This window comes from Coregonus clupeaformis, chromosome 10, assembly GCF_020615455.1.
Source record: "Coregonus clupeaformis isolate EN_2021a chromosome 10, ASM2061545v1, whole genome shotgun sequence".
Classification (NCBI taxonomy): Eukaryota; Metazoa; Chordata; class Actinopteri; order Salmoniformes; family Salmonidae; genus Coregonus; species Coregonus clupeaformis.
In genome coordinates, this window is record NC_059201.1 from 57431100 (window position 1) to 57454840 (window position 23741).

A 23741-nucleotide genomic window follows, 5' to 3' on the forward strand; every position below is an offset into this window, starting at 1 on the left:
CATTGCCAACAAAGGGTATATAACAAAGTATTGAGAAACTTTTGTTATTGACCAAATACTTATTTTCCACCATAATTTGCAAATAAATTCATAAAAAAATCCTACAATGTGATTTTCTGGAATTTCTTTTCTCATTTTGTCTGTCATAGTTGACGTGTACCTATGATGAAAATTACAGGCCTCTCTCATCTTTTTAAGTGGGAGAACTTGCACAATTGGTGGCTGACTAAATACTTTTTTCCCCCACTGTATGTGGCCATCTATGGATATTGATTGTCTTTTTGGGCCGGGCGTCAGTTACCTGCAGTACCAAAGCAAAACTGTAGGAGCAGTCGAAACCGTGCATTTAGATCGGAATTCTCTCTAATACAGTATCTCTGGCCTGGTCCCTTGGTCAGAACCCGGGCCTGGCTGGAATAAAGATCAAGAAGAAATATCAACAACAGCACCTCTGCTGTGCGAGTGATAGCGAGAGAGAGAACATTTGTTGAATTCTGTTCATTGCTACTGTATAGCATTTGTAGTATAAATCATTGTTGTTATTTAGCGCAAATATGTCTTTGTTCGGGAAGTTATTTGGCACTGGGAGTAAAGGGGAGAAATCGACTAGCCCTCAGGAGGCGATCCAGCGACTTCGAGACACAGAGGAAATGTTGACGAAGAAACAGGAATTTTTGGAGAAAAAGATTGACCAGGAACTCCTCACTGCGAAAAAGAATGGCACAAAAAATAAAAGAGGTGAGACCTATTAGAGATGCGCTCTTAATGTAAGCTATCTGGCTCGCTTGTTAGCCAACAACTTGACAGGAAGAAGGAAGTTGATAGTTGGAGTTCGTTTTAGCTAACGCTAACTTCAAGCATGTGTGTGAGCCTGTAGCTAGCTAGCTAGCTAGCTAGCTAACACAGCTAGCTAGCTAGCCGAGTATGGTACGTTAACAAATATTGAGCAATATGCCAGGTGGTTAAATTGCTATTATTGATTTGATAACGTTAAAATATTGCTGCTTTATGTATAGGTTAGTAGCTAGCTAACGTAATATAGCTCTGTAGCCTACTAGCTAGCTGTAACTTTATCTGGGAAACTAACGTTACTTCTCTAAAGCCATTTCATGGCACCTGACGTTGTAACTATCATGGACGACATGGTCCTAAGACTTCATGCCTCTTCCTAAGTGACTTGCTACCTTAACTATTCTGAATATGTAATACACTGCTAACCTACTATACAAACAGGCCTACAACCTGATTGTCATAAAAGTGGCTGTCCCTGCAAGCCTTTCACATAGGAATGTTTGGTTTTATTAAAACATAAATTAATCATGTACTCTAACAACCCGATTTATTGGCAGACTAAACTCATAAGGTGTATTTCCGACACCTACTGTACGGGGTAGTAAAATACTAATTAACAACAACACTAACCAAATTCACCCTACTACCCTGAATTTAAAACAAAAAACTGTACTCCTTCAGTCATATTATATGTCTGTTCAGATCCCTGCTCAGGAACCTCGGAGGGGGGAACCTCTTCTTTCAGTACTCCCTGTAACATTTCGTCTAGTCCTAGAGATCCAGAAATCTATTTGCAGCCTTCACAATGATGTCTAGCTTTTCTTCAATGAGGTTTAACGGCAGTTGGCATCCAATAAATGTTGCATTACCGCCACCTACTAGACTGGAGTATAACTCCCTTATACTTTGCTTGAAAATAAGAATAAAATATATTTTAATATTTTATTCAACATACCCTACCATCGAACACTACACTCACTAAAAATGCACCACCCTACTCCACTATTTAAATCTATCTAGTCCTACATCAGGCCAACAGCCTGAAAGGACGGGACATCACCACTCAACACACCCTGTAACTCTTCTGACGTCAAGTCTTGTACACCCAAATACCTCTCTGCAGCTGCCACCACAACCTCAATTTTCTGTGACTTACATTCCATCCCTGCAGTACAGTTGATAACCATTGCTATAAATGCTAAAAAATCAAATCTTACTGAAGCATATATCACTTGTTGGCCTATCCCTCTGTGCTGGTACATATCTACTACTCACACCACTCCTCTCAGGATCCCTCCCCCTTGACCCATCTTCCTCTACTTCCTTCACTACCTCAGGATACGACAACTACTACACTACTCTAACCCTGGAAACCTAAACCTGCCTCTCTCACACAGGACATTTCTGATCCCCAGCCCCACGGGCACCCCTACAATTAACACATACCACTACTTTCCCCAATGCTTCACATTCCGTTGTCTCATGCCCTTCTGCACACTTCTCACACCTAGGAACCTCCCTCCTACACACTGCTGCCACATGCCCATAAGCTTGACACCTGTAACAAGGTAATGTGTTCGGCACAAAAGCTCGTACAGGATAACTTATATCACTTTGTTGGGCAAAGACTGAACATCAAAACTCAAAAGAACAGACAACGACTTTTCTGTTTCACCACTCATGCCCCCCTGTCTGCGTCGCACCAAACGACGAGCATCCCAAACACCGGGAATCTTCCCCTTCAGTTGGTCAACGTTCACATTTACCGCTACCCCCAGTAATCTCTTTTCAATGGCGCCCTTTTCTTGAGAGCAAAACAATTCACATCTCTTAAAACAATTCACATCTCGTTTAACGCGGTGCACCTGCTCCCTCTGACCAGCAGAAACACAAACAATTATCACCAGACCACTTCTGGTTACCTTCACCGATTCCACAACACCAACAATTTTTTCACCCACCCTGAAACCACAAATGGATCAGCCAAAAGGCAAGGGTCCACTTTTTCCCAAAATGTCACTCCGACCGTCACAGACTCATCTTTATCCTGACCATCGGTGCAAGACTCAGGTTTTGAGAACTTCGCCACACCTTCCGCCCCTCACTCACTTCCATTTCTCCTCCAGTCTTCGATCCGGCGTACAGCTCACTCTACTTACACTTTCTACCATTCTTCTTTAACAAACCATCTCCTTTTTCTCCGCCATTTTAACCGATTCAAGCTCACCCTCTTCCTCCCTCTCTCTCTTCGACCTCCTCTGCCTCTCTTTTTCCCTCCATTCCTCCTCCGTATTCCAAGTATACAGTGCACTCGGAAAGTATTCGGACTCCTTGACTTTTTCCACATTTTGATACATAACAGCCTTATTCTAAAATCGATAACATTTATTTTTCCCCCTCATCAATCTACACACAATACCCCATAATGACAAAGCGAAAACAGGTTTTTAGAAATTTTAGCACATTTATAAAATAAAGATACCTTATTTACATAAGTATTCAGACCCTTTGCTATGAGACTCGAAATTGAGCTCGGGTGCATCCTGTTTCCATTGATCATCCTTGATGTTTCTACAACTTGATTTGAGTCCACCTGTGGTAAATTCAATTGATTGGACATGATTTGGAAAGGCACACACACTGTCTATGTAAGGTCCCACAGTTGACAGTGCATGAAAGAGCAAAAACCAAGCCATGAGGTCGAAGGAATTGTCCGTAGAGCTCCGAGACAGGATTGTGTCGAAGCACTGATCTGGGTAAGGGTACAAAAAAATTGTCTGCAGCATTGAAGGTCCCCAAGAACCAGAGTTCCTCTGTGGAGATGGGAGAACCTTCCAGAAGGACAACTATCTCTGCAGCACTCCACCAATCAGGCCTTTATGGTAGAGTGGCCAGACGGAAGCCACTCCTCAGTAAAAGGCACATGACAGCCCGCTTTCAGACCATGAGAAACAAGATTCTCTGGTCTGATTAAACTCTTTGGCCTGAATGCCAAGCATCACGTCTGGAGGAAACCTAGCACCATCCCTACGATGAAGCATGGTGGTGGCAGCGTCATGCTGTGGGGATGTTTTTCAGCGGCAGGGACTGGGAGACTAGTCAGGATCAAGGGAAAGATGAACGGCGCAAAGTAGAGAGAGATCCTTGATGAAAACTGGGGCAAAGGTTCACCTTCCAACAGGACAACGACCCTAAGCACACAGCCAAGACAACGCAGGAGTGGCTTCGGGACAAGTCTCTGAATGTCCTTGAGTGGCCCAGCCAGAGCCCGGACTTGAACCCGATCAAACATCTCTGGAGAGACCTGAAAATAGTCGGGCACCGATGCTCCCCATCCAACCTGACAGAGCTTGAGAGGATCTGCAGAGAAGAATGGGAGAAACTCCCCAAATACAAGTGTGCCAACTTGTAGCGTCATACCCAAGAAGACTTGAGGCTGTAATCGCTGCCAAAGGTGCTTCAACAAAGTACTGCGTAAAGGGTCTGAATACTTATGTAAATGTGATATTTCCTGTTTTTTTTTTTTACACATTTTGCAAAAAATATTTAAAAAACCTGTTTGCTTCTTCATTATGGGGTATTGTGTGTAGATTGAGGGGAAAATAACAATTTAATCCATTTTAGAATAAGGCTGTAACGTAACAATGTGGAAAAAGTCAAGGGGTCTGAATACTTTCGGAATGCACTGTACATCTCCTTATGATAATACTGCGGCACTTCTCCAGACATGCATCTTGTTCTTGCCCTCTCAAGGGACGCCATTTTCCTTCCTCCACTTGTCTCTCTAGTCAAAGTGGCTTTCACACCAATTATTTATATATATATATATATATATATACACAGTTGAAGTCGGAAGTTTACATACACCTTAGCCAAATACATTTAAACTCAGTTTTTCACAATTCCTGACATTTAATCCTAGTAAAAATTCCCTGTCTTAGGTCAGTTAGGATCACCACTTTATTTTAAGAATGTGAAATGTTAGAATAATAGTAGAGAGAATGATTTGTTTCAGCTTTTATTTATTTATTCACATTCCCAGTGGGTCAGAAGTTTACATACACTCAATTAGTATTTGGTAGCATTGCCTTTAAATTGTTTAACTTGGGTCAAACGTTTCGGGTAGCCTTCCACAAGCTTCCCACAATAAGTTGGGTGAATTTTGGCCCATTCCTCCTGACAGAGCTGGTGTAACTGAGTCAGGTTTGTAGACCTCCTTGCTCGCACACGCTTTTTCAGTTCTGCCCACAAATGTTCTATAGGATTGAGGTCAGGGCTTTGTGATGGCCACTCCAATACCTTGACTTTGTTGTCCTTAAGCCAGTTTGCCACAACTTTGGAAGTATGCGTAGGGTCATTGTCCATTTGGAAGACCCATTTTGACCAAGCTTTAACTTCCTGACTGATGTCTTGAGATGTTGCTTCAATATATCCACATAATTTTACTTCCTCCTGATGCCATCTATTTTGTGAAGTGCACCAGGCCCTCCTGCAGCAAAGCACCCCATGTGCAGTTGCAAACCGTAGTCTGGCTTTTTTATGGCGGTTTTGGAGCAGTGGCTTCTTCCTTGCTGAGTGGCCTTTCAGGTTATGTCGATATAGGACTCGTTTTACTGTGGATATAGATACTTTTGTACCTGTTTCCTCCAGCATCTTCACAAGGTCCTTTGCTGTTGTTCTGGGATTGATTTGCACTTTTCGCACCAAAGTACATTCATCTCTAGGAGACAGAACGCGTCTCCTTCCTGAGCGGTATGACGGCTGCATGGTCCCATGGTGTTTATACTTGCTTACTGTTGTTTGTACAGATGAACGTGGTACCTTCAGGCATTTGGAAATTGCTCCCAAGCATGAACCAAACTTGTGGAGGTCTACCATTTTTTTCTGAGGTCTTGGCTGATTTCTTTTGAATTTCCCATGATGTCAAGCAAAGAGGCACTGAGTTTGGAGGTAGGCCTTGAAATACATCCACAGGTACACCTCCAATTGACTCAAATGATGTCGATTAGCCTATCAGAAGCTTCTAAAGCCATTACATCATTTTCTGGAATTTTCCAAGCTGTTTAAAGGCACAGTCAACTTAGTGTATGTAAACTTCTGACCCACTGGAATTGTGATACAGTGAATTATAAGTGAAATAATCTGTCTGTAAACAATTGTTGGAAAAATTACTTGTCATGCACAAAGTAGATGTCCCAACCGACTTGCCAAAAGTGGGGCGGCAGGTAGCTTAGTGGTTAAGCGCGTTGTGCCAGTAACCGAAAGGTCGCTGGTTGTAATCCCAGAGCCAACTAGGTGAAAAATCTGTCGATGTGCCCTTGAGCAAGGCACTTAACCCTAATTGCTCCTGCAAGTCGCTCTGGATAAGAGCGTCTGCTAAATGACTAAAATGTAAATGTAAAATGTAAAACTATATTTTGTTAACATAAAATGTGTGGAGTGGTTGAAAAACGAGTTTGAATGACTCCAACCTAAGTGTATGTAAACTTCCGACTTCAACTGTGTGTGTATGTATGTACTGTGTGTGTATGTATGTCTGTGTATATATATATATATATATATATATAGACACACACACACACACACACAGTGAGGGGAAAAAAGTATTTGATCCCCTGCTGATTTTGTACGTTTGCCCACTGACAAAGACATGATCAGTCTATCATTTTAATGGTAGGTTTATTTGAACAGTGAGAGACAGAATAACAACAAAAAAATCCAGAAAAACGCATGTAAAATTTTTTTTTATAAATTGATTTGCATTTTAATGAGGGAAATAAGTATTTGAACCCTCTGCAAAACATGATTTAGTACTTGGTGGCAAAACCCTTGTTGGCAATCACAGAGGTCAGACGCTTCTTGTAGTTGGCCACCAGGTTTGCACACATCTCAGGAGGGATTTTGTCCCACTCCTCTTTGCAGATCTTCTCCAAGTCTTTAAGGTTTCGAGGCTGACGTTTGGCAACTCGAACCTTCAGCTCCCTCCACAGATTTTCTATGGGATTAAGGTCTGGAGACTGACTAGGCCACTCCAGGACCTTAATGTGCTTCTTCTTGAGCCACTTCTTTGTTGCCTTGGCCGTGTGTTTTGGGTCATTGTCATGCTGGAATACCCATCCACGACCCATTTTCAATGCCCTGGCTGAGGGAAGGAGGTTCTCACCCAAGATTTGACGGTACATGGCCCTGTCCACCGTCCCTTTGATGCGGTGAAGTTGTCCTGTCCCCTTAGCAGAAAAACACCCCCAAAGCATGATGTTTCCACCTCCATGTTTGATGGTGGGGATGGTGTTCTTGGGGTCATAGGCAGCATTCCTCCTCCTCCAAACACGGTGAGTTGAGTTGATGCCAAAGAGCTCCATTTTGGTCTCATCTGACCACAACACTTTCACCCAGTTCTCCTCTGAATCATTCAGATGTTCATTGGCAAACTTCAGACGGGCATGTATATGTGCTTTCTTGAGCAGGGGGACCTTGCGGGCGCTGCAGGATTTCAGTCCTTCACGGCGTAGTGTGTTACCAATTGTTTTCTTGGTGACTATGGTCCCAGCTGCCTTGAGCTCATTGACAATATCCTCCCGTGAAGTTCTGGGCTGATTCCTCATCGTTCTCATGATCATTGCAGCTCCATGAGGTGAGATCTTGCATGGAGCCCCAGGCCGAGGGAGATTGACAGTTCTTTTGTGTTTCTTCCATTTGCGAATAATCGCACCAACTGTTGTCACCTTCTCACCAAGCTGCTTGGCGATGGTCTTGTAGCCCATTCCAGCCTTGTGTAGGTCTACAATCTTGTCCCTGACATCCTTGGAGAGCTCTTTGGTCTTGGCCATGGTGGAGAGTTTGGAATCTGATTGATTAATTGCTTCTGTGGACAGGTGTCTTTTATACAGGTAACAAGCTGAGATTAGGAGCACTCCCTTTAAGAGTTACCTGTATAAAAGACACCTGGGAGCCAGAAATCTTTCTGATTGAGAGGGGGTCAAATACTTATTTCCCTAATTTAAAATGCAAATCAATTCATAACATTTTTGACATGCGTTTTTCTGGATTTTGTTGTTGTTATTCTGTCCCTCACTGTTCAAATAAACCTACCATTAAAATTATAGACTGATCATTTCTTTGTAAGTGGGCAAACGTACAAAATCAACAGGGGATCAAATACTTTTTTCCCTCACTATGTATGTATGTATGTATGTGTATGTGTATATATATATACACACACACACACACACAGTGGGGAGAACAAGTATTTGATACACTACCTATTTTGCAGGTTTTCATACTTACAAAGCATGTAGAGGTCTGTACTGTAATTTGTATCATAGGTACACTTCAACTGTGAGACGGAATCTAAAACAAAAATCCAGAAAATCACATTGTATGATTTTTAAGTAATTCATTTGCATTTTATTGCATGACATAAGTATTTGATACATCAGAAAAGCAGAACTTAATATTTGGTACAGAAACCTTTGTTTGCAATTACAGAGATCATACATTTCCTGTAGGTCTTGACCAGGTTTGCACACACTGCAGCAGGGATTTTGGCCCACTCCTCCATACAGACCTTCTCCAGATCCTTCAGGTTTCGGGGCTGTCGCTGGGCAATACGGACTTTCAGCTCCCTCCAAAGATTTTCTATTGGGTTCAGGTCTGGAGAATGGCTAGGCCACTCCAGGACCTTGAGATGCTTCTTACGCCACTCCTTAGTTGCCCTGGCTGTGTGTTTCGGGTCGTTGTCATGCTGGAAGACCCAGCCACGACCCATCTTCAATGCTCTTACTGAGGGAAGGAGGTTGTTGGCCAAGATCTCGCGATACATGGCCCCATCCATCCTCCCCTCAATACGATGCAGTCGTCCTGTCCCCTTTGCAGAAAAGCATCCCCAAAGAATGATGTTTCCACCTCCATGCTTCACGGTTGGGATGGTGTTCTTGGGGTTGTACTCATCCTTCTTCTTCCTCCAAACACGGCGAGTGGAGTTTAGACCAAAAAGCTCAATTTTTGTCTCATCAGACCACATGACCTTCTCCCATTTCTCCTCTGGATCATCCAGATGGTCATTGGCAAACTTCAGACGGGCCTGGACATGCGCTGGCTTGAGCAGGGGGACCTTGCGTGCGCTGCAGGATTTTAATCCATGACGGCGTAGTGTGTTACTAATGGTTTTCTTTGAGACTGTGGTCCCAGCTCTCTTCAGGTCATTGACAAGGTCCTGCCGTGTAGTTCTGGGCTGATCCCTCACCTTTCTCATGATCATTGATGCCCCACGAGGTGAAATCTTGCATGGAGCCCCAGACCGAGGGTGATTGACCGTCATCTTGAACTTCTTCCATTTTCTAATAATTGCGCCAACAGTTGTTGCCTTCTCACCAAGCTGCTTGCCTATTGTCCTGTAGCCCATCCCAGCCTTGTGCAGGTCTACAATTTTATCCCTGATGTCCTTACACAGCTCTCTGGTCTTGGCCATTGTGGAGAGGTTGGAGTCTGTTTGTTTAATTGAGTGTGTGGACAGGGGTCTTTTATACAGGTAACGAGTTCAAACAGGTGCAGTTAATACAGGTAATGAGTGGAGAACAGGAGGGCTTCTTAAAGAAAAACTAACAGATCTGTGAGAGCTGGAATTCTTACTGGTTGGTAGGTGATCAAATACTTGTCATGCAATAAAATGCAAATTATTTACTTAAAAATCATATAATGTGATTTTCTGGATTTTTGTTTTAGATTCCGTCTCTCACCGTTGAAGTATACCTATGATAAAAATTACAGACCTCTACATGCTTTGTAAGTAGGAAAACCTGCAAAATCGGCAGTGTATCAAATACTTGTTCTCCCCACTGTATATATATATATATATATATACTAGATGACTGACAGGAGGCACTGTTTTGAAGCCACCGCGCCTCCACCTTGGCACTCCCCCACCGTCATAAAAAATATTTTGGAAGCTATAGAAATGCATTTATTAATGTCTACATTTGTTATTGCCACATTTATTCTATTACGTACACCTTAATGAATACTTAAAAATTATACGTGAGTTTAACATAAAAATGAAAACATTTTCCTTACTAATGTACTAATGTTACTGTCCCCACAATATATGTTTTTAAATAAATGTAATTTGGTCCTTAACATTTAATTACTCTAGAATTCCATTAATTCTAATAGGGGACTGCTCCTTCCCAGGAGTGCCAATATGGCCGACCGGTGGCTTCAAAGCCTATCATTGGCCAATACAGAGCATCAGCAATCCAGGGTTTATATGTGTGTGTGTGTATATATATATATGTGACGTCACGAGAGGCTACACAGCTTTCAGCGGGATTGCTCAAGTAGTGCAAGGAGACAAGGTTCAAACAAAACAAGGATTTTATTATAGGTCTTGGGAAATTAACGAAAATATAACAAAATTCTGTTCTCTTGTGGCTCTTTAAGGGTTAACAGTTCAGGGATGTCTCTTCCACATCCCAAATCATAATTCTCACTCGCTCAGATAACTTTTCCCCAGCCTTACTGTAGTCCACGTTGCAGCTAGTGGCCAACCCAGCAAAAAGTCCTTCCAAATGTCTCTCACGTATTTCCACAGGTGCATATATCCAAAGGTGAGTATTTCCCAAAGGTAAGTATCTCCAAATCCTTATATTCCTCATGGAAGTGGACGTGCAGCACTCTTGTCCTCCAGAGAGCCCAGGTTGGAGACTGTGTCTCTTCCCTTCCCCCCCCCACACACTCCCTCAGTGTGTCTCTTCCCTTCCCAAACCTTCAGCTCATCAGCTCCTCATTTGTTTCAGCTGCGTGGGAAGATTGGCCATAGAGGGGTGGAGTTCCCGACCATACCAGCAGATGGAGCCATAGCTGTCTGGGTTTGCAGCCACCTCAGGGGGATGTAACGTCCCTCCAGGACACAGCCTCTCGTGACATCACAATATATATATATATATATATATATATCATTGTTTAACGCACAAGCGACAACCGCCAGTGACCACGGCGACGAAATGAACATTATCGACATGCGAAAAGTGAATTGCTATAACACCATAAGGATGCATAAAAACCTATTTACATACGAAATAAATGATTAATCTAAAAATAGATTAGAAAACTGATTTTTTTATGTTAAACGTGACTCTGTAACTGATAGTTTTAGCCAGCTGGCTAGCGTTGGCAAGCTAGCTGGTCCTGTTGTTTGGAACGTACGCGCTGCGGTATCACCACACAGGCTACGTTTGTACTATGATTGGTCAAAGACGGCGCCGCTTCAATAATAGAGAAAAGACCAGAAAGGCTTCTCATAAACTTAAATGGAAGTAGTGCGGCAAAACGCAAGCAGTTTTGCAAGCGGCGTGGTTCGTGGTGCTCTCTCCCGTAAGCTGCGCCGCTGGCTTGGCGCTCGATGAGCCTATAGATTAAATTAGCTGAAGTCTTGAGCGGCCGCAGCGCATGGTTGACCAATGAGCAGATTTCATATTGTCAACCAATCAAACAATGTCTTAATGACAACATTGGAGCTGACAACAAACGGGATCGCTGGTCTCTACACAAGGTAGGCGGATTTTGTCTGGGCTCAATTGCTGTTTACGTCTAAAGGCCTGAATCCTATTTTCTCGGCATGCCCCCCCGCCTAGGCTTAATTGAAAATCAATGGGCCACCCCCCCCCCCGCCGCTTTCTGTCTGTGAGTGCCTTAAGGGGCACAATTGCAACATTGGACCCATTTCCCACAACAGATATTTGTTTTTCAAAGGCCAAACCTTGTTGAGGAGTGATAGTAGAGCAGCTATGATTGGCCAGCGAGGTGATTAGACTTGACACATAACAAGGTTAGGGTGTGTGCAGTAAAAGAGAGGCCTATGAGGTCAGGTAGTAAAACAACATTAAAGCAATAGAAATAGACACACACACACCTCAGTTTTGCTCTAGAAATGCGATTAAGCTGTAACCGATTTCCATGGCTCTGCTTCTCTCTCTAACACTCTGAGTTCCATGACAAAAATGTACCACGTTTTGCTAGATCTAATTTGGTTACCTCACACACATTGACCTGTTGATTACCAAAATATAGGGGTCCTTTTGATGGAGCTGTAATGCAATCTAGCTCACGCAATCCTTCAAACTATTGGACTGTTCAGATAATCAATAATTGAGTTGATTCTTTCAGTGCTTAATGATTGGTAGTCTCGCGTTACCATTCTCCTAATTCTCGTCCGAATGAACATGCATGCAGGAAGCATGGAACTGATGCTAAATGATAGATCACCACATGCTTGAGTGGGCTATAGGGGGTGGTAGTGAAGCTGGTGGTAGTGCCTTCAGGTAGCCCTAGTTGTGGGGGAAATATTAGCATGTCAGGTGATGTCCCTGACATGTCAGTATGCAAGCTACCCTATGTTTATGGAGTAGCCTAACCTAGGAAACAGAAGCAAGCTGAAGCCACAGGACAGAAGCAAGCTGAAGCCACAGGACAGTAAGACATAATACACATTTTGTATCATTTTTGGTCACAAATGGAGCAGGCAAATGGTGTGTTCAAAAAGTACTTTCAGCATATGTGCTCAATCAAATAAAATGTGATCCAGAAATCTACAAGCTACAAAGTAACACCATCTTATCACGTCTAAGATACTTCACAGCCTGTCTCACCTCAATTAAGTACATATTGTAAGCTTGTGTAAGCCTTCTTATTGTAAGCTTATACATGGTCACCCAGTGAATACAGAGTTAGCCAAAACCAACCCAAGAAACGAGTCAATGGAACAACAAGGTTAGATTTTCTGTTGCAGTGCTTTAGGGCTATTGTGCTCCATTAGTATTCCCATCCCACAACCTCTCACAGTCGCCTCTCCTTCCTCTCCTCTTGCATCCAGCTGCTCTGCAGGCCTTGAAACGGAAAAAGCGGTACGAGCAACAGCTGGGCCAGATCGACGGCACGCTGTCCACCATTGAGTTCCAGAGGGAGGCGCTAGAGAACGCCAACACCAACACCGAAGTGCTGAAGAACATGGGCTTTGCCGCCAAGGCCATGAAGGCAGCCCATGAAAACATGTAAGTGCCACCGCCGCTTCTGTTATTATTATTATTATTATTGTTATTATTATTATTATAATAATGAACTGAAAAAAATATTTTGTAAACTGAAATAAAATAATTTACAAAACCGTTTTGAAAAACTAAAACTATACTGAAACTATTATATTTGACTCCAAAACTAACTAAAATAAAAACCATCATGGATTATGTTCAGTTGTAGATTTTTTTCTCTAAACTTTTGGAAAAAATCAAATGTGGTTTTCAAGCATTTATTTTCTTCTAATGGGGTTTGCAAGCTTCTGAATCTGGCGGGTAAATGCTGCCACGAGATGGCAATGTTTCACATAGGCTTAGCTTGTGCATCACTATCACAAGCTATCACTAGCTAACAGGGAAGAAATCAGCTAATTTTTGTCCCTAACACTAAAACTAAAAAATAAAATGTTTTTATAAAACTCAAACGAAATACAAACTAGTAAATCTGGTCTGAAAACTAACTGAAATTTAACCGAATTTTTAATTGAAATAAAAAAAATGAATAGAAATAAAAATGAATTTAAACACAACTATAATAACCTTGGTGAACACACACCTCTAAGAAGTGTCTCTGTTGACCTAGACCCACATGAATGTTCTACTTCACGTTTGTCCAGGAAAACGCATGAGGCAAAACAAATAGTGACTAAACCTCAGAGTTGAAAATGCAATGGAAACCCATTTAACTTGTATTTTTTGTATTCGGTACATGAGAATTTAACCGTAAAAGTAATTTTTAAGTGCACTATGTCATCACGCACAGCCTTTTATCCACAACAAGTCAATTTGATGGAAACGCATCACTAGTGGGAAAATGCGCGTATTGTTTCTATGCAGATTTTAGAATATTCGCATGAAAATCTGTCGCCAATTGGATGGAAACCTAGCTAATGAGTGAGACGAGGAATCCAAAGAAGTGGTCAAAAACCATCCACGCCCCCCATCCCACGGTTTTGTTTACCTGGCCACTGTTTCAAATGCAAACTTTTTATCATTTGTGTCACAATTCCAATGCAAGTCAATGGTACCTACACTGAGTGTACAAAACATTCTTTCCATGAGACTGACCATGTGAAAGCTGTGATCCCTTATTGATGGCACCTGTTAAATCAGTGTAGATGAAGGGGGGGAGACAGGTTAAACCCGGAAATCGAATTAGCATAATAAATAAAATAAAAACATACAAATCTGTCAGTTTAAGCTAAAGATATGTTTCTTTGCATTGTATGCGTCTCAATCCACCGTATACGCCGACGTCGCACTTCTGCATCTGCGGTGAAACTTGACAGAGCTAGAGCGGTGTTTGTCAGACCATGAGATGTCCCGAAAATTGGTCTTCTCACAAAATTGTCTGTAGTGTCCGAACGGTTTGGCCTACAAACTATTATGAACCCTCTATGGAAAGATGAGACTCTCACAAACACGATGGTGTTCCATTTTGCTCTACGACCCCCACAAGCGTCTTGGGACTCTTCTGAAGTTGGTACAGCCGATCTGCCAACTTCGTCTGTAGCGTCCGAACAGTTTGGGCTACACACTAATATGAAAGGTGAGACTCTCACGAACACATCAGTTGTTTTTCTCTAGGACGCCTCACAAGACTCGTCTGAAGGTCCCCCGGTACCAGTACAAAATAAAATATGGACGTATATATGGAGACAGTTTAGTGCAAAGAATAAGGGGTTAAATACAAAAAAAAGTGTATATAGATATATATAATATGTACAGTGCCTTGCAAAAGTATTCATCCCCCTTGTTGTTTTTCCTATTTTGTTGCATTACAACCTGTAATTTAAATGGATTTTTATTTAGATTTCATGTAATGGACATACACAAAATAGTCCAAATTGGTGAAGTGAAATGAAAAAAATTACTTATTTCAAAAAAATAAATAACAGAAAAGTGGTGCGTGCATATGTATTCACCCCCTTTGCTATGAAGCCCCTAAATAAGATCTGGTGCAACCAATTACCTTCAGAAGTGACATAATTAGTTAAATAAAGTCCACCTGTGTGCAATCTAAGTGTCACATGATCTGTCACATGGTCTCAGTATATATACACCTGTTCTAAAAAGGGTCTGCAACACCCAGAGTCTGCAACACCACTAAGCAAGGGGCACCACCAAGCAAGCGGCACCATGAAGACCAAGGAGCTCTCCAAACAGGTCAGGGACAGAGTTGTGGAGAAGTACAGATCAGGGTTGGGTTATAACAATTATACGAAACTTTGAACATCCCACGGAGCACCATTAAATCAAATTTTAAAAATGGAAGGAATATATTGCTCAACAACAAACCTGCCAAGAGAGGGCCACCCACCAAAACTCACGGACCAGGCAAGGAGGGAATTAATCAGTGAGGCAACAAAGAGACCAAAGATAATCCTGAAGGAGCTGCAAAGCTCCACAGCGGAGATTGGAGTATCTGTCCATAGGACCATTTTAAGCCGTTTAAAGCGGGGCTTTATGGAAGAATGGCCAGAAAAAAGCTGTTGCATAAAGAAAAAAATAAGAAAACACGTTTGGTGTTTGCCAAAAGGCATGTGGGAGACTCCCTAAAGATATGGAAGAAGGTACTCTGGTCAGATGAGACTAAAATTGAGCTTTTTGGCCATCAAGGAAAACGCTATGTCTGGTGCAAACCCAACACCTCTCATCACCCCAAGAACACCATCCCCACAGTGAAGCATGGTGGTGGCAGCATCATGCTGTGGGGATGTTTTTCATCGGCAGGGACTGGGAAACTGGTCAGAATTGAAGGAATGATGGATGGCGCTAAATACAGGGAAATTCTTGAGGGAAACCTGTTTCAGTCTTCCAGAGATTTGAGACTGGGATGGAGGTTCACCTTCCAGCAGGACAATGACCCTAAGGATATTGCTAAAGCAACACTCAAATGGTTTAAGGGGAAACATTTAAATGTCTTGGAATGGCCTAGTCAAAGCCCAGACCTCAATCCAATTGAGAATCTGTGGTATGACTTAAAGATTGCTGTACACCAGCGGAACCCATCCAACTTGAAGGAGCTGGAGTAGTTTTGCCTTGAAGAATGGGCAAAAATCCCAGTGGGTAGATGTGCCAAGCTTATAAAACCAAGAGTGTGCAAAGCTGTCATCAAGGCAAAGGGTGGCTATTTGAAGAATCTAAAATATTTTGATATGTTTAACACTTTTTTGGTTACTACATGATTCCATATGTGTTATTTCATAGTTTTGATGTCTTCACTGTTATTCTACAATGTAAAGAATTGTAAAAATAAAGAAAATCCCTTGAATGAGTAGGTGTGTCCAAACTTTTGACTGGTAGTGTGTATATATGTATATGTTCCTCAGCTATAGGACAGACACTTCAGAACAAACTTCCTTTTTATTATTTTTTGGGACCATCTGTTTTTCCATGTAGTGAATATGTTACTCATTGCATTTGTATGGGCTAATAGTAGTAAGGCCAAATATAATTGATCAAATAATTGTTTGATATATTTCTTAATTCAAAATCAAATAGCTAAATGATCCTTGGTATGACCTTAAAGCAATTCCATATAGCTTATTAGAATGCAAAGTGACTCTCATAAATATCTGCAGTGAGGTTGATTTTCATTTTCCATATCTCTATCCTAAATCTTTTCAATGTAAATGTTTGGGAATCTCATCATTTTCAGCTTATGGTGTAGTAATATCATAAAATGGCTTCTGCCAAAAAGTCTTTCAGAATGCCTCTATTCTTTCTGATTTTGCTATGGATGATTAAATGGTCTTTTTGTGTTTTTGCCCACAGGGACATAGACAAAGTGGACGACTTAATGCAGGACATCACAGAGCAGCAGGAGCTGGCTCAAGAAATCTCTGATGCTATTTCTAAACCTGTAGGTTTCGGAGAGGAATTTGATGAGGTAAGCTGAGCTAGGATGTTTCCTATACCGCAGTGCTTCCCAAACCCCCCCCTCCCCATTTGAGAAGGTCCGGTCACAGCACACATTTCCTAGGTGGCGAAGGTCTGGATCGATATTGTCATTTATTGGCTTAGTCCCAAACACCCACCTCGTGTCCCATGCAACCTCCGCAACCTGCGCCACGTCTATTTCTATGGGTACAAGCTTTGTCCATGACAGAAACTGCACACCCCTCTTGTTTTGGAGGGGAAATGTTGCAGCTTTAAAGCTCCTACAATTATACACATTTGACCATGTCTTATGTGTGTTCATGTGATATGTGTGACCCAAACATTACATGTCAATGGGCTAAAAAACATTAGCTGACATGGGCTAGTTGATCAACTGGACATTTCTGACAAGTTATAAATAGCTCGCTAAGGTCTGCAATGACTGACATAACGAGGAAAACTGCTGATGCACTACCCAATTTCGAAATTGAACCTTCTGCATGTACTATTATACATTTCAAGTTGAAAGCCTGACTGTTTTCCTTTTTTTTGTATTTGTTAATCTCCCCCACATGCTGACCCCTGGGGGGGCACGGCCCAATGTTTGGGAACCACTGCCATACTGAATCAGACTAAAGGCATTTGTCGTTGTTTTGAAATGTATCCTTATCTTCTTTGGATATATAGACCTGTCTAACCCTTTTAATTATTTTTCTTTCTTTGTCTAGGATGATCTCTTAGCAGAATTGGAAGAACTGGAACAAGAGGAACTAGACAAAAACCTGCTGGAAATCGCCGGCACAGAGAATGTACCGCTGCCAAATGTGCCCTCCACATCCTTACCTGCAAGACCAGCAGGTAATGGATATATTGGCTTAGCCACTAAACCTTAGCCAGCTTTAATGCTAGCTCATCTCTCTGAAGTAAACTGACAGGAATTGATTTGACATTATAAAATACTGTCTACACACACACACTTCTTATTCTGAAAACTGGATGCATCTACCTGTAAAGTTTTCCCAGTAGTAGAAGGTTTTTACAGTTTCCAACCAATATTTTGCCAGACATTAGCATATGCTACCTGACTTCTATTCAAATCCGAACGTTTTTTTTGTCAATCTTTATAGGCCGATTTTTTTTAATAAATTGTACTAACTCTATCAAATGAATGTGGTTAATTCTTACAGCAAAGAAGGAGGAAGACGAGGATGACATGAAGGATCTGGAGGCATGGGCCGCAAACTAGTCACTGCTGTTACTCCATACCTTCTACAGGTGGAGAATAAGAACTCTATGGTTTAGTGTGATGTTTGTTTCAGGAAGGAATAGGAAAAGTCTATGAATAAATGGAGACTTAAAAAAAAAAAACGGAGAAAACATCGACTCGACAACCTTTCGCTTACTGTCAATCTCAGCCTCCTAAAGAGGGAAAATGGCATGTTGTACCTTCGACAACCGAAAACCCCGAATCTCTGGAGCGACCAAACAGAAAAAGCTAATTAAATATGTTTTTCTTTAAGTCCCTCAACTCATTCTCTTCTGTAAAGCATTGCTGCACTCCTTCCACCCCCCTTCTCTTAGCGCACAGAATATATTTTGAAAGGAAAGTGTAAAAATGACTCCGCAACACTGACAATAAGCTTCAATGTAGAATTTCTAATACCTCATACCGTTTTATGTGTAGTGCGACAATACGTTGGAAGATATTACAATACCCTGTTCATTTTTGTTGTTGATGCACAATATCCCTTTGGCGTCATGTGTTCACATGGCAATCCGCTGTTATTTAATCCGTTTATCAAGATATGCACTTAAAATATACCTATTGTACATTATATTTATTAATAGCTATGTCCAGCGGGGAGAATTTGATTCCCATCTTTAGGGCTATCGGTGTTGGTCTTACATTTTTATTTTGGCAGGATTTATTGAACTATATCATGAATATCTTTCCAGATACTCTGGCTTTCAAACGTGCAAATATCTATGAGGGCAACTCCACAAGGTATCCTTGAAATGCTTCTCTGGGTAATGGTTCACACGGTTATCTTTCTTTGATGTGACAGAACCTAACCAACTAGTTACATTTTGCAAACACATTGACATTTCTCTTGAAATATGTCTATACTGTATCTGTTCCAACTGAAGTGACTGAGTGAGATTGTGAGTGTTTGTTCATTTTCATCTTTAAGAAACAACACTATAGAAGGTTTAAAAAAAAATGTTTGTTAGGGTGTTTGGGATTTTCTGAGTAATGGAATGTGATGTGTGTGTGAAGCAAGAATACATTGATTGTATTCAGACTCCAAATTACAGGCAGTGAGGTTTATTTAACATTGTGGCTTTCCTGAGTTGGTCAACTTACCCCACTACTTTATAATTCCACCTGCTGCTTCAGACTTCATATTTTCTTTGTTTCTCTCAAATATCTATTTTCTGTCTAAATTCCACCTTCAGAAGGGGAAATTAACTAATGTATGACCGCATTATGTTATGTCTGACATGCCTTGATATACCATAGGTTGTGTGTGTTTGTACACGGGGCTGTCGCTTGCGATCTGGTTCCTGTTTTTCTTTGGTCTGTCTTCCTACCCTGCCTATCACAACTTTCCCTTGTTTTAATGGAACACCTCAATTAAACCTTTTGCCAAGTTGTGCGCTGTGTGTTTCCTTTTTTTAACTAAGAAAATCTGTTAATTCCTTTATCAAGAACTGTTGGTCAGAGTTATGGCAAGAGCTTGTGATGAGATCTATACTAGGGCCAGGGTTCATGTAATAGTAAGTGTTGGGTCAAGGGTTATGGTTGGGCAAGGGCTATTCTTAGGCCACAGTCATCTGCTGAAAAAGTATTGAGATCATGTACTTAAAGTATTTTTGTTTGGAATGGAAGGGAACTACAGTGGTACTGTTTTTATTACCTTATTTTTGTCAAATATAAATAATTATGTTGACAAGGCCCAAGTTAGAAAGTTCTAATTTGAATAAATTATATAATTGTATACTGAACAAAAATATAAACCCAACAATTTCAACGATTTTACTGAGTTAAAGTTCATATAAGGAAATCAGTCAATTGAAATGAATTCATTAGGCCCTAATCTATGGATTTCACATGACTGGGGAGCCAGGCCAGCAGCCATGGGTGGGCCTGGGAGGACATAAGCCCACCCACTGGGGAGCCAGGCCAGCCAATCACAATGAGTTTCTTCCCCACAAAAGGGCTTTATTACAGACAGAAACATTCCTGAGTTTCATCAACTCCAAGTGGCTGGTCTCAGACGATCCCACAGGTGAAGAAGCTGGATGTGGGGGTCCTGGGCTGGCGTGGTTACACGTGGTCTGCGGTTGTGAGGCTGGTTGGACGTACTGCCTAATTCTCTAAAATGACGTTGGAGGAGGCTTATGGTAGATAAATGAACATTGAATTATCTTGCAACAGCTCTGCTGGACATACCTGCAGTCAGAATGCTATTTGCACACTCCCTGAAAACTTGAGACATCTGTGGCATTGTGTTATGTGACAAAACTGCAAATTTTAGAGTGGCCTTTTATTGTCCCCAGCATAAGGTGCCGCTGTGTAATGATCATGCTGTTTAATCAGCTTCTTTATATGGTTTATGGATTATCTTGGCAAAGGAGAAATGCTCACTAACATGGATGTAAACACATTTGTGCACAACATTTGAGAGAAATAAGCTTTTTGTGTGTATGGAAAATATTTTATTTCAGCTCATGAAACATGGGACCAACACTTTACATGTTGCGTTTATATTTTTGTTCAGTGTAATTTCATCCTTTGAATTGTGTGGATAACTCAGAGAGAAGTAACAGAGGCAGATTATAGGGAAGTGCTAGAGATGGGACACACGTTTTAGGTCAGTCTTCCAATTAGTGTGTGCACAGCCCTGTCAATGCATTTCTTTGTTTGCATAAAACCTTATTGCTTATATAAAAAGCTGTGTATTTAGGCTGCGTCAGCTCTTACGATCTCCATTTAAATCTAATATACAGTGGGGGAAAAAAGTAATTAGTCAGCCACCAATTGTGCAAGTTCTCCCACTTAAAAAGATGAGAGAGGCCTGTAATTTTCATCATAGGTACACGTCAACTATGACAGACAAATTGAGAGAAATAAAATCTAGAAAATCACATTGTAGGATTTGTTATGAATTTATTTGCAAATTATGGTGGAAAATAAGTATTTGGTCACCTACAAACAAGCAAGATTTCTGGCTCTCACAGACCTGTAACTTCTTCTTTAAGAGGCTCCTCTGTCCTCCACTCGTTACCTGTATTAATGGCACCTGTTTGAACTTGTTATCAGTATAAAATACACCTGTCCACAACCTCAAACAGTCACACTCCAAACTCCACTATGGCCAAGACCAAAGAGCTGTCAAAGGACACCAGAAACAAAATTGTAGACCTGCACCAGGCTGGGAAGACTGAATTTGCAATAGGTAAGCAGCTTGGTTTGAAGAAATCAACGGTGGGAGCAATTATTAGGAAATGGAAGACATACAAGACCACAGATAATCTCCCTTGATCTGGGGCTCCACGCAAGATCTCACCCTGTGGGGTCAAAATGATCACAAGAACGGTGAGCAAAAATCCCAGAACCACACGGGGGGACCTAGTGAATGACCTGCAGAGAGCTGTGACCAAAGTAACAAAGCCTACCATCAGTAACACACTACGCCGCCAGGGACTCAAATCCTGCAGTGCAAGACGTGTCCCCCTACTTAAACCAGTACATGTCCAGGCCCGTCTGAAGTTTGCTAGAGTGCATTTGGATGATCCAGAAGAGGATTGGGAGAATGTCAGATGAAACCAAAATAGAACTTTTTGGTAAACTCAACTCGTCGTGTTTGGAGGACAAAGAATGCTGAGTTGCATCCAAAGAACACCATACCTACTGTGAAGCATGGGGGTGGAAACATCATGCTTTGCGGCTGTTTTTCTGCAAAGGGACCAGGACGACTGATCCGTGTAAAGGAAAGAATGAATGGGGCCATGTATCGTGAGATTTTGAGTGAAAACCTCCTTCCATCAGCAAGGGCATTGAAGATGAAACGTGGCTGGGTCTTTCAGCATGACAATGATCCCAAACACACCGCCCGGGCAACGAAGGAGTGGCTTCGTAAGAAGCATTTCAAGGTCCTGGAGTGGCCTAGCCAGTCTCCAGATCTCAACCCCATAGAAAATCTTTGGAGGGGAGTTGAAAGTCTGTGTTGCCCAGCGACAGCCCCAAAACATCACTGCTCTAGAGGAGATCTGCATGGAGGAATGGGCCAAAATACCAGCAACAGTGTGTGAAAACCTTGTGAAGACTTACAGAAAACGTTTGACCTGTGTCATTGCCAACAAAGGGTATATAACAAAGTATTGAGAAACTTTTGTTATTGATCAAATACTTATTTTCCACCATAATTTGCAAATAAATTCATTAAAAATCCTACAATGTGATTTTCTGGATTTTTTTTCTCATTTTGTCTGTCATAGTTGACGTGTACCTATGATGAAAATTACAGGCCTCTCTCATCTTTTTAAGTGGGAGAACTTGCACAATTGGTGGCTGACTAAATACATTTTTTCCCCACTGTACCCCAATGTATCATTTTGGGTAACACTTCCTTTGAAGGTTGCATACATAAAGCATAACACAACAACACAGTCATTAGGGTTTGAGTAACATTCATAAAGACCTTCAATGAAGCCTCTTTGTCCTTCCTGACAATGTTGAATAGTATGTCACTTATCTTGGCAGAGAAAACACTGTATGCCTGACCTGACTACCTGATGCTCCAGGATGTGTTACCTCATTTTGATCATTCATGTGTATGGACAGCCCTTTTGTAACTTGGTTGAAAATATGCAGTGGTTATGCAACAGGCTTATTCAATATCATGTCCATACTTGATTGAAGGAGTTTGTAATATGCTGCTGCATCCGAGCTTAGACATGCAATGTGTATTTGAGAAGTAATTGGGGGGTTTGGTGTCCAATTATAGCAAAGCCAGCATTGCTGTCTAACCTCCACACTGCAAACAGTGTTTTACTTTCTCATGGTCTTTGCCAAACTTTTCTTTCTTGATGTAAAATGCCTTAAGTGCATAGAAAACATGCCTGTACATAAATATGTACACATCCGCATAGAGGCTAATGTTTATTTTTACACCCTCCACTTAGGTTGTTTTTAAAGGGAGTTTCTTGACTGGAATGGAAATCTAAGGTCAATCAAACAATGTTTCATCATGACACACAGCTAGTTTATGGTTATATCATGAATGGGGTGTTGCAGTTCAGATGTGTCATGTGATTTCCTCATGAACTGTAAACCCATTTATCAAACACAGAAGAACTAAAGGGGGATATAATTAAATAGAACACTTACACATACTTTAATGAAGGTAGGCCTATAGTGATTTGTTTTAGGTTATTACTATGTAATATTAGTGCTATAAAAAAAAAGCATTTTTATTGTCACATACACTGGATAGGTGTAGTGAAATGTGTTATTTTACTTGGTCAGCCATAGTAGCATGGCACCCCTGGAACAAATTAGGGTTATGTGCCTTGCTCAAGGGCACAGACATATTTTTCACTTTGTCAGCTCAGGTATATGAACCATTAACCTTTCAGTTCCTGGAACAACACTCTCACCACTAGGCTATCTGCCACCCAATTATTAACTATTCGCTAAAAGAGGTTGTGGTATGACACTGGTTTTGCTGTTTTTGAGACCCCATGGTTTTTCAAATCCCAAAAGACCAGAACAAACTTGTGCCAATTGCATTGTGCCTTGTCAAAACTTAATTCTACTGTAAACCGCCAACACAATCACCTTGGGATTCGGTTTCTTATTGGCTGCCACTCTCCTGAGAGCCAGTTCGTTTTGCATGGCCCGTTGCCCCCGGTCAGTAGAGATTTTACTTAAGGACCAACGCAATTGTCTATAATGTGCATACTCTGCTCGCCCGTGGCACCAGCCATTGCAAA

General features: G+C 41.4%; 1 protein-coding gene across 1 annotated transcript; it reads left to right on the top strand.

Moving 5' to 3' along the window:
- Positions 1-357: 357 nt before the first annotated feature.
- LOC121575600 (charged multivesicular body protein 4b-like) lies at positions 358-19396 on the top strand. Its single transcript, XM_041888796.2, has 5 exons — positions 358-738; positions 12662-12839; positions 16638-16752; positions 17471-17600; positions 17930-19396. Exons 1-5 carry the CDS (start codon positions 555-557, stop codon positions 17986-17988), a joined length of 666 nt encoding a protein of 221 aa, XP_041744730.1. The 5' UTR covers positions 358-554; the 3' UTR covers positions 17989-19396.
- Positions 19397-23741: the final 4345 nt, after the last annotated feature.

Coding starts and splice junctions, on each gene's coding strand:
- LOC121575600 (XM_041888796.2), top strand. CDS start 555: ATGTCTTTGTTCGGGAAGTTATTTGGCACTGGGAGTAAAGGGGAGAAA. Junction 12,840..16,637: donor AAGGCAGCCCATGAAAACAT/GTAAGTGCCACC, acceptor TTTTGCCCACAG/GGACATAGACAAAGTGGACG. Junction 16,753..17,470: donor TCGGAGAGGAATTTGATGAG/GTAAGCTGAGCT, acceptor TTCTTTGTCTAG/GATGATCTCTTAGCAGAATT.